Here is a 19,981-nt window from a genome sequence, read left to right as displayed (position 1 = left end):
TAATATTTTATTTAAAAATTCTGTCTATAGATAATTTAAGATCAAGCTTACACAGTGGAGGGGTGTAGTATTTGGAGAAGACCTCATCTTTGGGCCGGTCGGGATAGAGGTACAGTAGATGATTCAGGTCACTGATGCGATCTGCCAGGGAGCGGATAGAGAAGTCTTTGGTTGTGTATGGCATAAGATTCCACACCATCCTTTCCCCTGTGAAGAACATACATACACACTCTTTTGTAGAAGCTTTGAAATAGTTTATGTGCATTTAAAGCCACTTTATGGTATTTTTTTATAATACAGCACATAAAATGGCACTTTTCATTTTTGGTTCCCCAAATAACCCCTCGGTGATCCATTTTGTATGAGAGTTTTCTTTTCTTTTTAATTCCTTTTTTACATTTAAATCCCTTTAATTTTTGTAGTGAGTGTATTATACATCAGAATATTATAAAATGCAGTGGAGGAGCAAAGTAACGGTCCTACCTGCTTTGTTAGGGTTCTCTGCCACCCAGGCTATGGTGATGCCACCGATTTCCGAGTCACTGAAGCGCAACAGGAAGGTTCCGTTGGGTTTGGACATCAGCATGTCCTGAGCTTGCTGTTTATTCACAAAGCCAAGAATTGCTCTGGGAAGTACAAGCACACAAACACACGTGAACACAAAATCATGCAGAAAAGGGCATTTGCAGAGAGGAAGGCTGTTATCGTGAGTGTACTGTTTAGTTTTATCATGATTTTGTATACAAAGGAATACAAGTTATGGGCGACTGGGGGTTGAACAGGAAAAAGATAAGAAAATAAGAGAGCGAGCAAGATCTTATCAAACTCCTTGATATTTTTATCTTACTCCTTTGTCAATCCATCCATAGTTTAATGGCTTAATAGTTGTAACCAGGACTCTCTCACAATCAGCCTGTTTGCCATGGCAAAGAGCGCTTCATAATGAATACATCCGTTATATATCAATCAAAAAGTAACAAAAGGACCAGAATCCAACAAGAATGTGATGCATTAGATCAGGGATGTCCAAACTCGTTCTTGGAGGGCCACTGCCCGGCAGAGTTTAGCTCCAACTAGCCTCAAAACATCTGTCTGGCAGATTATCCCAAGTAAGACCTTTACAAGCAGATTCAGGTGTGTTTAATTGGGGTTGGAGCTAAACTTTGCAAAACAGTGGCTCTCCAGGAGCAGGACTGGACACCCCTGTGGGGTTATGACCAGTGTTGGGAAAGTTACCCTAAAAAGTAATAAATTACAAGCTAGTGATTACATCTTCAACAGTATAATTGGATTAATGTACTAATTTCTCAGTCTAAAAAATGTATTGCATTACTTATTACTATTTACTTTCTAAATCCCATATCAACCTCGACCAGTTAAACAATACAAGTATGGACATGAAACTTTTAAATCTATCAAATAAATAATATAAAATTCCATAAATTATTCTTGAACTGACAAAGTATTTAAAGAGAGAAGGTTACATTAAAAACATTTTAACATTAGATGTTAAATCCACAATGTTTTATATAGAATTGTTTTATAGTCTATCAATACAGTATTTAATGCAATTAAATCAATTTAATGTAATTAAATTATGTAAAAAATAAGACTAATCCCTCACTTTACTTTTTCAAGGGAAAAAGCAATTAAAAAGCAATTAAATGACATACATAAATACAATCAATTTATATTTCAGCCAAAAATCATTAATAATTGTGCCATTTTCTTGCCTGTCAAATAAGCTCTCTTCACATTGAAAGTAAAATATAACCGAAAGAGGAACAAATGTCAGTTATTTCTTCATGTGATTCACTAGGCCAGACAGTGTAAACTGCACAGATCTCAGATGAGTGTGAGAGATGTCTTTGTTATGTGTGGAGAAAAAGCATCCTATTTGATCATTGACTGAGCTACAAAAAGAGATTTTCTTTTTAGGTTGGAGTGTGATGTTTATATTTCTTCATGTTCTCACAGAAGTCAGTTCTTACCCATCATTCCAGTGGGGCTTCAGGTGTTTTTTAGTAAGTTCCATGACACCATCAAACCACTGCCAAAATGTGAAGTTCCTGCCTGGTAAACTCTCCTAAAGTGACCAGAAGCAAATCGGGTTTTAAATGACTAATATGATATATATATATATATATTCTTACAGTATATCAAGTAAATCATGTTGGGAAAAAAAACAACAACTCAATATATATAATATATAATAATTAACTTACAATATATCAAGTTAAAATAATTATGCAATTGAACATAATTAGAAAAAAGCTAATGCAAACTGTTGCCTTTCTTTTTTTTTTTTTTTTTGCCAAATCTAGTTTTGTAGGACTACATCTATACAGTGTGTAAAGATCCAGTGTTAAATAAGACATAGTAGCATGTTGTAGACTAGAACCTCTTAAATGCATGTATAAAGCTTATTTCCTCACAGATACTGAACTGGTAAAATGAAAGTATGAAAAAAACAATCGGCTGAATTTCTGGTACATGTTCCTCAAAAGTGATGTGTTCATTGGAAAATGGACATGGAGTTGACGTGAATCAGACAGTAAACAGCTAGAAGTATGTGCGCTACAGGGTTTGTGAAACGCAGGCATGACTGCTTAAATCAGAGCATGATCCTCTGGTACATGTTCATTATGTTTTTAATCAGTGATCCAAAAGCAAAGTCACATTACTTATAGAGATGAACGCTTCCTGTCTCCATCTCTTTCACTTTAATCACTCTATTTCTCAGAACATGGTGTCCCGTGTCCTGACCGCTTCGGTAGTTAGCATGGCAGACCACACAGAGACACATAAACACAGGGATGCACTGATGTCTCTTGAATGAACAATGGGGTTTAGATGTGAAAATTTGGAATCTAATTTAAACAAATAAATACAATATTTGCTAACACTTTACAATAAGGTTTCATTTGTTAAAGGTACAGTAAGCCATTTCTAAAAAAATAAAATAAAAAAGACTTTTGAAAATTAAAATCAACACCCAAACAGAAAATATTATGAATATTTGCTGTTTGCAGACAGCAAAAAAAGCAGCAGAAGAAGAGACGATCAATGTACCAACCCAAAACAAGAATGGCCACTCTCCATTGGCGAGTTCAAATGGCACACAAGAGCTTGCTAGTAGCCTATATGCTGACTTTCCATTCATTTTTGTGACGCGCTCCACTACTTTCACGGAAAGGAAACTCGGGATGAAAGAAAGTGGCACCATTGCGGAAGCGCGAGTGACACCATTGTTTTGGCTTATTATTGGTGTGAATACTAGCATTCAGAATCATAGATTATACTTTTTGGAAGTATGACCAAAATAATAATTTTCACTGAAAATAAAAACATTATTACAAGCTTACTATTTTGAATCGAGCTAAGGCAAGCAGATAGTTTTGAACATTGGCTTGTCATGTATTTGCTCAAATTTATTTTGGATAATTTTTAACACAAAAAAGCTACAGACTGCAGCTTTAACTAATGTTAGTTAACTTTTCCACTAATGTTCTCAGATTTTAGGATCCGACTGCATGAAAGCATCAATCATTTGCATGCTTTGAAGATTACTTGGTGTCTATCTGTGCAAGTGTGTGCATAGAGAGTATCGGTGACTTATGCGTAAATAAACAAAGCCATAAACACATAAAATGCCTAAATTCCAAAGGCCTCAGTTGGGAACACTACCCGCTTAATGTAGCAGATCAGCACATGGCCATTTTCAAAGGCAGCCACAGCCTTAGGCCTGCCTGCACATCAAAAGCTCCCCGAACAAACCTCACTTTCTGAATAACCATTAACTATTGCAATAGACGAGAAGCAATGTCAATCTGATTGGCTAACATGCTGCCCCGGGTCGGTGTATCACCACTTAAAATGAAGAAAACAAAGCCAGAATGATGAGAGACTAGTTTAGGATCAAGCCATCTGTGAGCACATTGCTCGATAAAGGCAGTGCTGTTGGATAACAGAGTAGCTGATCACAGTCATGGTCAAAATATGTGTTACAAAAGAACTGGCCACGTTGCTTTCAGCTTAACTGAAGCTCATAAAAAAAATACTTGTATTGAAGAACAGCTAGATGGGACGCAACTAAACGCAGGGGTTTAGAGATTTGGAGATGCAGGAATTTCGAGATGGTTTCCAAAAACAGCATGGGACATGTAATTATGACTGATTACTGGATGATTTACATTTTGAACCCAATATTGTCAATCAATTTGTCTAATTTGCTTCACCAGTGAAAATAGCTCAAAAGTTTGGGGTCAGTTAATACTTTTTATATACTTGTATAAGTATTGCATACTGTATAACTTTATAAGGATGTATTAAACCGAGTGATATTAAAGCCTCATACATGGTTACAAAATATTTTTATTTTAAATAAATGCAGTTCTTTTGAATCTTCAATTCATCAAATAATCTTGAAAAAATTATGAATGAATGTAAAATGTAAAAAATAAAATAAAATGAAATCAACTGATAATAATAAGAAATGTTTCTTGAGCACCAAATCAGCATATTTCTGGATCATGTGACAGAGGAGAAAATTCAGCTTTGCCATCACAGAAATAAATTGCATTTTAAAATGTATAAATATAAAACTTTGAATTATAATTATAGCCTAAGTGAGCAAAATGTATTTCTTTAAAAATCTATGTTACAGACCCTAAACAGTGTTTGTGTGTTTATACGTGTATGTCTTTACATATCTGAACTATAAATATACAATTTGACCTCAGTAAAGCAACAGTCCATTTGTCTTTATCTTACATAGGTTGTTGGCTGTCTATCTATTTTTTTTTGTGTGTGTGTGTTTTCTTTGATATGTATTTCCTTATGCATTTTTTTCATTGGTATGGATAGACAAGGAAAACACATTTTACAGAAGACCTTCTGACCTGCTAAACTAATTCAGTACAGTACTGTGGTTGAGATTGAGTTGTGTATTTACCCTGTTAAACTGTGACCAGGTCATGGTCATGTTGCGGTATTCCTCTGGGTTGACGCTGGAGCTGCTGAAGGCTTTCTGAGCGAGGAAGACGAGATTCTCCTCGGACAGACCTCGATTTGACTGCACTTCTGCCTTGTACTTCATATTCAGAGCCTCACACAACTGCGGCCATAACACCTTGTCAGGCACAATAAAGGGCACCCGTCCCTGAGAGAGAATGAAAAATAAAGGACCTTATCAAAAACTTTATTCATCAGTGGGTCACAATCACTTTGGTTTTAATAGATTAATAGAATAAATTAATATAATTTAGAAGGGATGCAATATCCAGTGACAACTGAATTGCAAGAGTATGTCTTTTGATCTGATGCACGTGAAAGTTGTGTTTGTTACATTAGCAACAGTAGACTCCTGTTTGCGTTTTCTTCTAAAATCATTGTTGGTCCAGTTAATTTTTTTTTATATTAAAAGAATATACACTACAGCGTCAGTTCCCTGACCCCTAAAAACACTGTAATTTGCACTATGTAAACTGCACTATGTGGACACAGTAAATCATCTGTTAAACAGCCTCCTTGTCGTCGTTATGTCGTCATCATCACTTTTTTTGCTGTTATGAATGTATTCTTGTTTATTATTTATGATTATTACTATTTTTGCTTGTTTATGTAATTTATGATATTTTAACATAAAGTACAGAAAGCTAAATTGTAATGTTGTTGGTTTGCATAAACAAAATCATATTGTATGAGTGGGTTGGCTACCATGTCTATAAATAAAGGCTTTAGATTACTTGAAATTGTAGTTAAAAGTGCATAAATGTCCCCACCAATCTCAAAATTAAACATGCCCTTCATTTTCATTAGGAAAAGAACTGTGAAATTTAAAAACAATATAGAGGCAATAGTACATCAACTCCTTCACTCACCATATCCTGCTTGATTTGCATAAGTATCTAACATGTTCTGTACGCATGCCATTCACTGCTGCCCTTAAGAAAAATTCATTAGTGACTCATAATGGTATGATACTAACTAGACATCTCTTGAAAAACCTACTATGAACTACATGTATGCTGCTTTTTTTTTTTCTTTTTGTAGTTTGACAGCCACTGGTCACCATTCACTCACTTTTCCTTTTGTATTCCAGACAAGAAAAAGTAATACAGGTTTGGAATGACATGGGGGAAAGTAAATGATGGCAGAATTTCCATTTATGGATGCACTGTTCCTTTAAGGAAAATAAGGGTACGGTAAAGGAATGTTAGTCATATGTCATTAGTCATCCAATCAACACCCACACTATGAAACATGACAGTTTTGTTTGTTTGTTGTGGGGAGTTTGAAATCCTGGTGAGTGGGAGAGAAATTAAATTACGTATGGTTTGAAGAATTAGTCTTGCGTGTTGTCAAGTCAGTGCTGATTTTTGATGTTCAGCACGGTTATAAGTTATAGGGTCTTAATTTATCGCCACATGACCTTGGAATTTATTTCCACTACTTTGTTGTGATGTCCATCACACTTTGTCCCATATCCTGGTTTTTAAGTACTTTGCTTAAGGGCACAATAATGATGGCCTGAACTTTAACCACCACACCAACCAACCAAAGATGCACTGATGTTATCAGGAACTAACCGGTTCAGCAAATGCATTGTCCCATAGAACTGTGGCTGTAGCATTGTTGTCTTGACTTCCATGGACAATTACCACCACAGGCAAAGAGAGAGTCTGTGTGGATGAGAAAAATTAATTAACCAAGTTGAAATTGACTTTATTATACATAATTACTTTAAAAATATTAATTGTACAATAGCGGTAAGGTTTTTGTCTTTTGAAGTAAATAAATTATACTTTTGTTTAGGATGCATTAAAAGATCAAAAGTGACCGTGAAATCTTTTATATTCTTAAAAAAAACAACAAAAAAAACACTTTATTTCAAATAAATGCTGTTTATTAGGTAGCACAAAAGTCAACACTGATAATAATATTTTGTTCTTGCACAGCAAATAAGCTTAAGTATGATTTCAGAAGGATCATGTGACTGAACACTAGAGTAATTGCTGCCATTAAAAAAAAATAATCGAAAAGTTTTGAACGGTAATGTTTGTTATATAAATATAACAAATTTAACTGTTGACTTTGTACTGCTAAATATACTAAAACATTAATTTCGACTGAATTAACCAAAAAGCAACTACAGTCAATAAGGCATGTTTGTTAAAAAAACGAATGACAATCTATGTGATTAAAATAGAAATGTCAGAGTAATTATTGTTTCTACATCCCTATATGTGGTTCATAACAGTTCATGAGATATCTCAATCTCACCTTAACCTGAAATACCAGCTCATTTCCGCCAACACTGAACTGTGATTCAAACAAAATGGTAAACTTCTCCTCTGTAACAGACTCCGCTCCTCGGCGGTCTGAACGCCTGATACGCTTCAGAGACTACATGACAAATGAGAGAGAGAGAAATATATAGTCTATTTAAAGGAGTATTCACTTTTTAAAAAAAAAAAACTTTTGCTGATAATTTACTCACCCCCATGTCATCCAAGATATCCATGTCATTCTTTCTTCAGTCGAAAAGAAATTAAGGTTTTCGATGAAAACATTCCAGGATTTTTCTCCAAATAATTTGAAGCTGCACTGAAACTCTCATTTGGACCTTGAACAGATGAAGTTCCATTATATGGAAAAAAATCCTGGAATGTTTTCATCAAAAACCTTAATTTCTTTTCGACTGAAGAAAGAATGACATGGATGTCTTGGATGACATGGGGGTAAGTAAATTATCAGCAAAAGTTTTTTTTTTTTTAAAGTGAATACTCCTTTAACATGAATAAGTCACTTTCACACAAAAGACCCTCCCAAAAATACAAATGTCATTCACAGTATATGAATAAGAATGTAAAATTAGATAACAAATTGTCTAACCAAGTGTTTATAATAAAAACTTAAAGTAAAACATTTAATGTTTTGGTCATCTTTCATTTAAACTTACCCTATTATAAACAAATAAAATATAGTGTACAAAAGTAAGACAGAATTACTTGGGTAACAAGTAATTGTTACACTTTCTGGTTAACAAATGGTTAATAATATATATATATATATATAAATAGAAATAATATAATTTTTTTTTATTGTTTGTCATGGTTTATATGTAACCGAGAGTATAGATCTCTGATCTCTGAAGGCACAGAGTTAATTATGGATAAACTTAAATGGTGGCTTACAGTGTCCTGTGAAACATTCACACACTCTTACAGACATTTTTTCTAAAGTTAGCCTTTAGACGGCCACAGTGCACTCACCATGTTTCTAAAGTGTGCACTGAGGGTGCCTGTGGTCTGGTGGTACTCCATCACACAGTTGTTATTCAAGATCTCACCACTGCTGTCACTGTTAGACAGACACATATAGAGAAAATTATTCAACACGTAGACGTAAAGATGGAGATAATAATTTTAACCAAGATCAGAGTCCATTGAGAGGCACATGCAGGTAAAAATTGGGTTTGTGCATAAAAATGTGTGTGTGTTCGTAAATGTAGGATGGTGTCTCAGGGTGCCTGATGAAACATGCTTTGTTTTAGCAGCTCCAGACATATTAGACCAATTCATAATGTGTAATCAACAACATTAAAAGGTGTTTTTTACTCACTTTCTGGTGTTTTCATTCTTGAGCAAGGCCTTGGCCTGTTGTTCGCTGATGATGGTAGCTTTGACCTGAGGTGGGTTCATGTGCACGTTGAGTTTCCCACCTACCAGCAAACGCACTGTCGCAGCAAATTTAGTTTGTGTTTTCAGCACCTGAGGAGGCTGCTTTTCGATGATAAAGGTACTGCAGAGAAAACACACACACATATTTACAGTAAATCCTTATCCATAAAACATAATGTACATCTACAGGAAGAAACACATCGTGTGATGAAGCCTTCATCTGAATACAGTATGTACACCCTGCCTGCGGGCGAACGACTGCTTGAATAATAAAAAATAAGAACTTATGCCAACTGTATCATACATGGCTAGCAGGATGTCAAACATTGTAGCCTACCTGCTTATCCACTCCACATAGCATCAGAAAACAGACAAGAGCAGCTGCGGCTGCAAAATGTGTATAATCCTGTTAGCAATCTGTCAGACTGTAATGTAATATAGTAATAAGTGTACGATAGTATGCATGCAAAGTACTGTAAGTAAGTAATAGGTAGACGCTGTGAAACTGGAACGTGTATTCATCTTCTCATATCATCAAATCACGTACAGATGACACATTTGTACATTAAAACTGAAGATGTCCTGGCAAGGTCCTTGATTGGTTAACTGGGTTTTGTTGCTACAGAAGGACGTTCTTGCCCGCCAGCCAGTACTTGTGATGTCACGTGCAAAGTATGAATTGCTGATTGCATCAAATTCAAGGCACTGATGTTTGCCTACAGAACTAGACCTATGTGCCATCCCATCCAGAAGCTTGCGTTCTGCAAATGAACGGCGCCTTGTGGTGCTATCTCAAAAAGGCATAAAATCACTTCACCTGGACTGTTCCCTGCTGGTGGAATGACCTGTCTAACTCAACCTGAATAGTCTTTAGCCATTTTCAAGAAACTGCTGAAGAAGACGCATCTTTTCCAGCAACATTTGACCTATTAATAGTAACACTTACTATTCTATATCTGTTTAAAATACAAAAAATGAACACCTTGCTAAGTGTACTGTGCTGGACTAACTGGAGACTGGTCACGGCACTTCCATGTTGCTGTTTTATTGTTTTAGTTTGTTTGCTACAGTTGCTCTCCTAATTTGTAAGTCACTTTGGATAAAAGCGTCTTCTAAATAACTAAATGTGTACAGTATAACCCACTTGGATTAGTCCTGACGCTTTGCGCGAATTATGGGTGTAACTTCCATTAAGCAGTAAACAATCAGTGGAAGGCTCGCTCTATGAACGCAATACGCTAAAAAAGTGTCATGAGATGACATTAGTCGACACACCCTTCAACCATTAAAATGAAATTTAAAAGTGTAAAGGAATCAACAATTGGGTACTTTCAACCGACCAAAAATAGCTCCAAACGCGCAAGTCTTTGGTTAAAGATCACTGTAGTAGGCAAATGTCTGTATTGTGTAACAAGCCTTAATCAAAAATGTTCATTAAGTTCAGTATTACATGACACTACTGTATATTAAAGTCATTTTGACAGATTATTAATTTGCCTGTGAAAACAAACCTGGAAAGAGACGTGAGGATTTGGGGAGAATAACGAGAGATTCTTCGTGCATTCCAGTCAATTATTAATGGAATATCGTAAATTAAATTCGGGAGAATAGACCAAATGTGCTGTATATGTTGTCCTTTTTCATACTTTTACAGCGGATTGCAAAGGAAAAAATAAAAATCATCATGAAGAAATGAAAGCAGCGACTGAGGAGCTCTTGTCATAGATATTCTTGTTATAACATGTCATGTTAAAATACCTAGTATAGTGTTATTCTCATGATGTCTGAAAATAAATCATGAAGGAAAATTGACAGCTCATCCAGTCAAACTGACGGATCAGCTTTATTTGTAGGGCAACCTTATGATTTGAAATGATTTGTTTCAGCCTTTTTGAATGGAATTTCCCCAAAACGGAAGTGCCGCGCAGAATTCAAAACGCAGTGAGGTCGTCGGGAATAAGGTGGATACTGAGTGAAAAAATAAACACAAACAGAAAACCGAAAGGAAACCAATGTATGACTTTGAATGTGATTGGCATGTCACCATGGCAACTAATATAATGCTTTCAAATGCATTGTGATGTCAACACTTAAATGGTAGCAATGCCTAGAAAGAGTGCATATAAAAAAATGCATGATGTTGATTGCAGTGTGGAAATTGGTTTTGTTACTCCATTTTGCAATTACTTAACTGTAACTGAACTGCTACTCTCTCTCAAACATACACACACACACCCACCTGGTGACTAAAGCTGAGATGATGTCCGTGATGGTGCTGTTGAGTTCGGTCAGCAGCTCTTCGATGGGGCCAGGAATGGGCAGCTGCTGTCTCAGATGCTCCGCCCTCCGGATCTGTTGACGATTCTGCCAAATGGTTTCTGCTAGCTTCTCACACCTGTGCACATGCACACAAGCAGAAGTGTGTAACGAAAACATGAATGAAAGATCTGCTGTGTTAAGTTGTGCATGTGTAATGTAAATGCAAAGTGTTTAGGTTAATCTGTAGTAATTATAATTCACTTTAGCTTTAAAAACAAGGTCTATCATACATCAGTATGTAAATGTGTGCGCACCATGACTGCAGTATGTCCAGTCCTCCCTCAGGCGGCCCGCCGTTTCCAGCCAGCTGTTGACGTCTCTTCCACTGTATCAGCTCGTCATCAAGAATCACCGTCTGCTGTTTCCGTAGCAATGCCAATGTCTTCTGGTGTTTCTCTGCCAAACCCTGAGCACACACACACACACACACTAGCTCATATGATATCACATGAACAGATGTGTGAACATAATGCATGTACTGTCCTCATGTAAATGACAATGGCCCTCAAGTTTAGTACTGTACTTGAAAACGAATGTGCAACATCAAGTGTTGTTTTCATTTTAAAGAAGACATTTAGGGCCTTATCTTGCACCCGGCGCAAACGTTTTTTTTTGTTTGTTTGTTTTTTTTCCCTATTTTGCAACCGCCTATTTTTCTCTCCACAGACACACGTCGGTAAACTAGTTTTTATTTTTAGAAATCATACATTATAACAAGGAAACATATTAGGACATAAGGGAAAATCATTGTGGTGTACATGGAGATCTCACGCTAGTTTGAAAACCAAACTGATTTGGGTGGGTTTCTCCCATCCTCATCCAACGTCACTTCTCTGTCTTTCACTGCCCTGACAAGAACGTCGGTCTCCTCGGCTGTGAACCGCTTCTGGCGCGCACCTCGAAAATCCTATAATAATAACAATCTGCCATGCAACGTGCACACCTGCTTTTAAAGGGTATGTTGCATGATGCTTTGATTGGTTTATATCACGTTACGCCCAAAACACACCTATGAATAATGAAGCTACTTCAGACCAACCCCTTTTATTTTATCCCGCCGGTAAAATAGCAACAGCGTCCAAGACCCCGCCAACAAAGTTACTTGATAGTTACGTTTCAGATCGTTAAAATAGAGCCCATAATGGTAAACAGTAACTTTATTATTAATGTGTTCCTCTTTTTACCGGGTTAGCCAATTAAAACAGGCGTAATTTAAATGCTTTAAAGTTGTGATTAAACAAAAGTAACATCATTTTCTTCTGTATTGATGTATACCCAAGTAAAAGTGCTATAAATGTTTAAGACGTGGCTCTTAAAAGCATGTGCTACTAATGTTGTATTATGCTAATGCTACACACACAGTATTCATTCCAAGCATGTATGTGCGAGTACCAGTCTGTATTTCTGAAGGGTGTTGGCCTCTCGGGTCAGCCAGGCCTCCACTGTGGCTCTCTTGCTGAGCAGGCTGGGCTCTCGTAGCTGTCGGTCTGCTGGAGGCAGCGTAGCCAGGCTTGATAACTGAGCTGCACAAAGCAGATGAATATTCAGTCCACATATTAAGTTTTTCACACATATTAAAATATTCAGGGTTTTTTTTTCCCCTGAGCTGACATTTTCAGTAGTTTTTATAGCAATTATCTTTACAAATAATGCTTATTTATAAATCATTAGAGGTCTAAATTCAGACTTGATTTGTACTGTAAGTCAATGGTATTCTCAGGAATTGTGTGAACATACAGACTGTTCTAATGTTCTAATTTTTTTTCTGTATGATGAGTTGAATCATAAAATAGTCTGTCTGTGCATATGACTGTATGGTTATGTGTGTGTGTGTCCTGTAGCTCAAACAGTAAAGCATGGCTCTTGCAATTGGCAAAGTTTGATTTACAGGGATGAACTCATGAATAATATATTTTGAATGCAAGGATAACAGCGTTTGCTGAATGTATAAATGTTCATGTGTGTGGACGTATACCCTGTATTCTGAGGCTCTCCTGGTATTGTATAATGAAGTACTCCTGGTTGTGCTGTAGTTTTCTGAGATCATTCTCTGTGTCCTGGGTCAATATTCTGAGCTCTTCAAACACCTGGTTTATCTGATGGTACTTCTGCGACATGCTGTCCATCACCCCGCCCACCGGTGAGCTTGACTGCCAATCACAGACACACATGAGTGACAACCAACCTTTTTCAACGTTCAGTTTCACTAAAATTATAACAGAATATTTCAGAAAAGCATAGAAGCATGATGTAATTCAACTTTTTGTATATTTTAGTTTTGATAAACTAGCAGGATGAAGAAAGTTTGAGGGTACTTTAAAAAAAAACCTGATCAACGGTTCTTCTACGAAAATCCCACAAACCAAAGCTTCAATATGTATACTGTCCTTATCATCTCTGTCCTATTGTTTATGAATAACCCACGCAGGTGAGGTTATTCCTCTATGCCCACGTAAGACTGGGTGCATGTATATGTGTGTTTGAGGAAACTACATTGTTTGTGTAGTGCACATGGTATGTAAACATAAATATTATGCATTGAGTGGATCTACATGTGTGCCTAAGAACATAAGTGGGCATTTTCATGTGTATGTGAGCCTCTAGATTTACTGATTTTGTCTTTAGTTTTATGATTTTATGGGGTGTCAGTTCAGTTAATAAAATCTGGGAATTCCTCTTTTACTCTCACAAAACTGAGTACTTTCTTGGCAGGTATCATGAATTTGTCTGTAGATTAGTATGTGCATATTTAGCTATGTATGTTCATCTACACATGCGAAATGCAAATTCTATTTCTGAAGATTGTAAAAGTCAGTTTCATTTACAGCGGCCCTGTTTATTACTCAGTGAAGAAGACAACATAGTTCTCTCTTTTTATAAATGATAGAAACCATTTTTCATGGCTTGTTCAAACAAAGTGTTTATAAATCAGTCGAGTGTGGAGAGAACCCTGGAAGTAAAATTATGAGGTCTGTAAAATGTTGGAATCATATGTTATGGAACAATTCACAGACCTGGGTTCCCACACATTTTGACCAATGCAATTCTGTGTATTTTTCCATGATTTTTCCAGTCGTTCATGATTAATATTGTAAATTAAAAAAATAAAATCTATATAGACATAATTTTTAGGGCAGATTTCAATGTTCATATCAGGTATCAATTCTTGAAATTAACAGACTGTTTCCTAACTACACTTATCTGTGTAATAAAAACACAATAAATAGACTATACCGTTTTAAAGTTCAAGGCCAATAATTTTTTTTAAATGAATTATTACTTTTATTCATCAAGGGGACGTTAAATTGATAAACAGTAACAGTGAAAGTAAAGACTTTCATGTTGTTACAAAAAAATCTATTTCAAATAAATGTGTTCTTTGGATCTTTCTATTCATGAAAGAATCCAGAAAAATGTATCACAGTTTCAACAAAAATATTAAGCAGCACAACAGTTTTTAACAATGATAATAATAAGAAATGCTTCTTAAGCATCAAATCAGTTTATTAGAATGATTTCTGAAGGCTCATGTGATACACTTTACAGTATATTAACATAGAAAACAGTTATTTTAAATTGTAGAAGTCTCTTCTGCTCACCAAATCTGCATGTATTATATATATATATATATATATATATATATATATATATATATATATATATATACACACACACAAAATAAAGATAAAGAATGCATACAGTTAATTTTCAATCACCCGTTATTTCATATGAACTGTCCTAATAAACCGCCTACTCTGTCCACTCACATTAGTCGCCTCTCTGACGAGTCTTTGCTCCGTGTACAGGATGTGTTTGATGCATCTCACCAACTCCAGGGGACAGCGGTCATATGTGCTCTGAAAACACACACCGAGTCAGAATTAGAAGAAAATAAACACAAAATCACACCTCCATCTACTCAGTCTTGTTTACATTAACACACTCAAGTACACAGTGCAACACTAATGACAGTAAACACTGCAGCTGCACTTTCCTGACTGGCCTGTTCTTAATAATGGCTTTATCATCATCCACTGATTCACTGTACGTCAACAACTTTCATTTATTTTTCATTTTTTTGTATCTATAGTCTGTAATTTTATTTCTCTAAATATCCTTTAAGAGAAACGTCTTGAAACAAACATATAAAAGACATCTGTGTGAGTCTGTATGTTTTTCAATGTGTGTGTGTGTGTGTGTGTGTGTAAACATTAATTTAGGAGCTTTTGAATGTGTGAAAATCAAAAGGAAAATGTTTTTTTTTAAACTCATCAGTCCTGAACTGTACTCGCAAACAAAGAACAAGCAGAACCTTCAGCTGTGAAGCATAATGTCCTAATTTGATCTTGAGTAAGAAGCCGTCCTCTCCCACTTGATGCTCTGCTTTCTTCTGTAGTTCCTGGATCAGGTTGTCCAATAAACGCTTGGCTTTAATCTCTTCTTGAGGGTTCTCTAAATCTATCGCATCCCTGACGGAGGACAAACAGACACAGTAAATAACATTGATGTAATAAAAAAAAAAGTCAAAATCTGCAAACCAGTTGCAGTTCAAATGAGCTCAGCCAAACACTTCTCATACCAGAGTTGTCCCTCTATCCACTGGGACAGGTAGTGTCGCACCTCTATGGGGAAGTGTTGCCCGTAGAGAGACTGCATCTGGTGCAGAGCATCTCCCTGCAGCTGCTGGGCCTGGATCCACACTGCCATTTTCACTCTGACAGAGACAGGTGGTGTACAACAAACAAGTGGTCAAATTTAGGTCACACTTCACCCCAAAAATTTAAATAAAGAAATGAGAAGTATACGGCTCTGTGGAATACTTGATTCTGATTGGTCAATCGCACCATCCAGCAGTGCGTTATTCCCAGAGAACAACCACTCAAAACAGATAACGCAGACTAATTCGTGTTACTGAAGTGAGCAGCGCTATACGTTGCTAGGAAAGTGTTTTTCTTCGTGGAAGTTTTGCATTTGGTGAGCTATTAAAATATTAAAACTCAGTCGAATCAATGTTTTTGTGTACAGTTATTTAATTATGCCATCCAGTATCGTGGACTCATACAAACACATGTGACTATTGTTTTGTACACTGTTGGATTATGAGATACAAACAGGTACGATTTTAAAACAGTTTAATCTTAAATCAATATATCTCATCCCCATAATTATTTATGTGGCGACATGCTGTGTAAAAAAGTGATAAGAATGACTGTATAACGTTTAGTTTGAACTTTTTAGTAGAACTGCTTTCTGCATTTAAAGACCTAATAAAATATTTCAACACAGATCAATATTTCGTGTCTAATTATGTACTTATGTGGCAATAAGCAGGATAATGTACATCCAGCTAGTGGTTCTCTCAAAATAACCCACTTCAGGTGATCAAGCTGTCCTCCGCTTCGAGGTCCTCATCATCCTGTCAGTTTTGAGAGAACCACCAGCTGGATGTAGATCATCCCATACATTTATATTTTTTAATTGTGACATTATTATAATGACAATTAAGCAACTAAGCAATTTGTCATTACTGTAATGCTGTAAATACTGTATTTGTACATCCACGTCATGACCACTTTAATTAAAAACACACTACCATTCAAAAGTTTAAAGTTTGTAGTAATTTTGTGAAATATTAATACATTAAATAACTGTTTTCTATTTTATATATTTTAAAATGTATGCATTTCTGTGATGGTAAATATATTTTAAAAAAAATGTGAAAATATGTATTATAAAAAAAAAGCTCATATGAACAAAATCCAGATCCACTTTCATGTCATGATGAGATTGCGAGCTAAAATGTGTGCTTTATTGTAATTAAAATAATCTACCAATCCAAATAAAAAAAATAAAGCAAAATAAATTTGATAAAGTCATATAATAGTATTATAATGATTATTAATCTTCATATATTAGTTATTACTTTTCATTTAAAAAAGTGAAAATGAAACTGTAATCTTTTCAAAATTGGTTGGGTCCCTGGACTTCAGTTTGAAAAACCTCTGCTCGGAGGTTGCTGTGGTCTTCAAAGAACATAAACATGTAAGACAAAGCAGCAATTCAAATAAGCCACGTGAGAAACCGTTGCATTTGATTAGCTTGAGCTGTCACCTATGGGCATATGAGCTTCAAATCAAAACGGAAGTAACTTGTAAGAGAAGAGAGTTCACAGCCCGCCTCTTCCTGTCCAACACATTGCATGTGTTTGTGTTTGCGTGTTCGCATACGTGTGTGTTTCCAAGCAGTGCAACCACACAGACTGTATGAAAGACATGTATTGAAAGCTGAACACCTACACAGAGACACACAAACCACAGATTTCCAGTCAGCTTGCCACACATGCGAATACTACACTTATAAAGAAGGCAGACACAAAACCACTCATTGCCAGTCAACTAACCACAAAGACAAACATTTGATTCCGGTTGATGTGATGAATTAAGAAGACTGATGTTCAATGTGATTTTGGATGGTTGCTGCTGCTGAAATCAGGTCAGATGTCTTTCTGATCTTATGAAGCATTCCTGACCCCGACAGCTCACTGTACCCATTAACACTTCCTCTCACACCTCACATTTGGCGTGCTCTCTTCGCCACTCATTCAATCCTATTAGATATTTGTTGGCTGCTGATAGGCCTACACTCTTAAAAATAAAAGTTGCAAGGGGGGGGGGGGTTTCACAGTGATGCCTAAGAAGAACCATGTTTGGTTCCCCTAATCTTTCAATGAATAGTTCTTGAAATAACCTTTTTTTATTATTAGTGTGAAGAACATTTTAATAATCTAAAGCGGTGTCCAATCCAATCCTGTTCCTGCAGAGTTTAGCTCCAGCCACAATTAAACCAAAAAAATCAAGGCATACTAGAAACTTCCAGACAGTGGCCCTCCAGGAACGAGTTTGGACATCTCTGATCTGAAGAACATTTTAAATGTTCTTGTTAAAGATTAACATGTTAAAGGTTCTTCAAGGAACCATCAATGCCAATAAAGATGCCTTTTTTTGTATTGGAGTGTTTTTGTAAGAGTGTATTGGATGTTGTTTACACATATTTGAGCATTCAGATAATCATCCTGTAGCACTAACTTAAAGGAATAGCAATAGATTATGGCAAAGATTCAACCCTTAAGAGCATGGCAACTATGTATAAAAAAAAAAAAAAAAAAAAAAAAAACAGAAATGTTTTTTTCTTTGTACAATGACATGTTGACACGGATCCGAGAAAAAGACTAAAATCGCTGTATTATGCAAGCCAGGTCAGTAGTTGGCGATGTCACGTGTTGCGTACATAAGCATTGATTCCTACAGAGCACTTGTGGCAGATCATACATAATACATCTGAAGAAGCCATTTTACATGAAGATGCTCTTCTGCTAGACTTCTCATCTGCATTTAACTACGGTATCTAGTTCCCTTGAGGCTAAAGCACAGATCAAACTGTGATTCCATCCCATTGTGGATTCTGGACTTTCTCTCCAGCTGAGAGTATGTTAAAATAAACAGAAACTACTGTCTCAAGCTTGTTTATTTGTACTAGGGCTCCTCGAGGAACTGCGATCCTCCCAGTGCTATTGTCCATAAGTACACATAAGGATTCAAATAAGAACTTTTACATTGTAGATGATACAGCTCTGGTAGACCTATCCTGAATATCTGAGGCCAGTTGCATGAAACCGGATTTATTTCCTACCCAGGGGTGCATTTCACAAAGCCAACTGTGGTTGCAAGTTCTGTCGTTATCTACAAAATGCAACAGAACTTGCAAACACAGTTGGATAATGATTTTAGGAAAAGGACAGGCAAGTTTAGATTAGATTGAGCAAACTCTGTTTTTTCCGGGCCCAAGAAGGTGGATTGTTTTTAACTGGCTAATGGCTAAACTTCTCAAACTCTCGCAGGTTTTATTCGGTTAGAGTTCGCAAACCAAAACGAACCAGCTGTGAGCAAAGTGACATGAATCTGATGCAAAAGGTCACTCCCCCCTCATATCTCTCACCCCATATTTAATCAGTTTAGTGGAAATCTTTTGCTGCCATTTATTTTATTTACATTATTATGTATAATTCATTTCATATATCTATATAATAATTATATTAATTGTCGATTAATATTAAACTTTGCATTTAAATCATATTTAAATGCACAATCACACAATCACATTACAGCCTTGACATCACTGAATTTCATTCAGAGTTGTGCGTGCAGATAGAAAGTGGTACAGTATAGAGTCCTGGTAAAGTAAAATCTCATTGGTTGAAAGTTCCACAACACAGAGCTTTATATTAAACATCAAATCTATTCTGATTGTCTGCAACTGTGTTGCATCTCATGGTTTCATGTTCATCGTGGACAAACAAATTGCTTGCCACTGTAAATTCTGGTCAGGGAACAGTGTTAGTAAACATTGAGGTAAATTCCGATATCTGTAAATTTCTAATGTGAACAACGTCTACAGCATTATTTAGGTCTATTTAGGTATATCAAAAATTCCCGAACAGTTCAAGTCAGTAGGTTCAAAAAGTAAACTAGCAAAAAATATGAGGAAAAACAGCAACATTAATTTTGTTTCTCAAACAGAGTGAAACATTTAAATAAATCATTTATAGTAAAAACTTAAGCTGTGTATAAAGCTGTGTGGCCTTCCTTGGCCTCAGGACCTTTATGACCTCTTAGTTGTGGAGGAGGCTAAGAAAATAAAAATACACACACAGTACACTTCTCAAATACATTGAACCTCCACCTTCAGGGAGGAGGTAGATAATTCCTCCTCTCAGTAAAAACTAATTCCAAAGGCATTTTTTCATTCCCGTAGCAGTAAGCCTTTAAATAAGGACAATGCCTGACTCTATGGGGAGATGCGCACCATGGGGGAGTGCATATTGTCAGTCTCTGATTTACTATGACTTAATTATGATTTGTCAAAAGCCAATGTGCAAAAAATGGTATGGCATTTTATGTATTTTATTTGATAGAACACTA

At 36.0% G+C, this 19,981-nt stretch overlaps 1 protein-coding gene across 1 annotated transcript in view; it reads right to left on the bottom strand.

Annotated features, from left to right (window-relative positions):
- stat5a (signal transducer and activator of transcription 5a) overlaps window positions 1–19,981 on the bottom strand; it is a 69,861-nt gene that overhangs the window by 5,222 nt on the left and 44,658 nt on the right. Inside the window, exons 3-17 of the mRNA XM_039686759.2 lie at window positions 15,583–15,717; window positions 15,316–15,472; window positions 14,771–14,860; window positions 12,979–13,153; window positions 12,396–12,526; window positions 11,258–11,409; window positions 10,924–11,079; window positions 8,626–8,805; window positions 8,277–8,364; window positions 7,285–7,407; window positions 6,591–6,683; window positions 4,955–5,161; window positions 1,992–2,086; window positions 484–626; window positions 52–207 (exon numbers count right to left, since the gene is read on the bottom strand). Of these exons, the coding sequence (XP_039542693.1) occupies window positions 52–207; window positions 484–626; window positions 1,992–2,086; window positions 4,955–5,161; window positions 6,591–6,683; window positions 7,285–7,407; window positions 8,277–8,364; window positions 8,626–8,805; window positions 10,924–11,079; window positions 11,258–11,409; window positions 12,396–12,526; window positions 12,979–13,153; window positions 14,771–14,860; window positions 15,316–15,472; window positions 15,583–15,710 (2,074 nt within the window). The 5' untranslated portion in view covers window positions 15,711–15,717. The remainder of the gene's footprint in view (window positions 1–51; window positions 208–483; window positions 627–1,991; window positions 2,087–4,954; window positions 5,162–6,590; window positions 6,684–7,284; window positions 7,408–8,276; window positions 8,365–8,625; window positions 8,806–10,923; window positions 11,080–11,257; window positions 11,410–12,395; window positions 12,527–12,978; window positions 13,154–14,770; window positions 14,861–15,315; window positions 15,473–15,582; window positions 15,718–19,981) is intronic.

Source organism: Pimephales promelas, chromosome 3, assembly GCF_988280905.1.
Source record: "Pimephales promelas chromosome 3, fPimPro1.hap1.1, whole genome shotgun sequence".
In the NCBI taxonomy this organism is placed as follows: Eukaryota; Metazoa; Chordata; class Actinopteri; order Cypriniformes; family Leuciscidae; genus Pimephales; species Pimephales promelas.
This window is presented reverse-complemented; position numbering and strand designations above follow the sequence as displayed.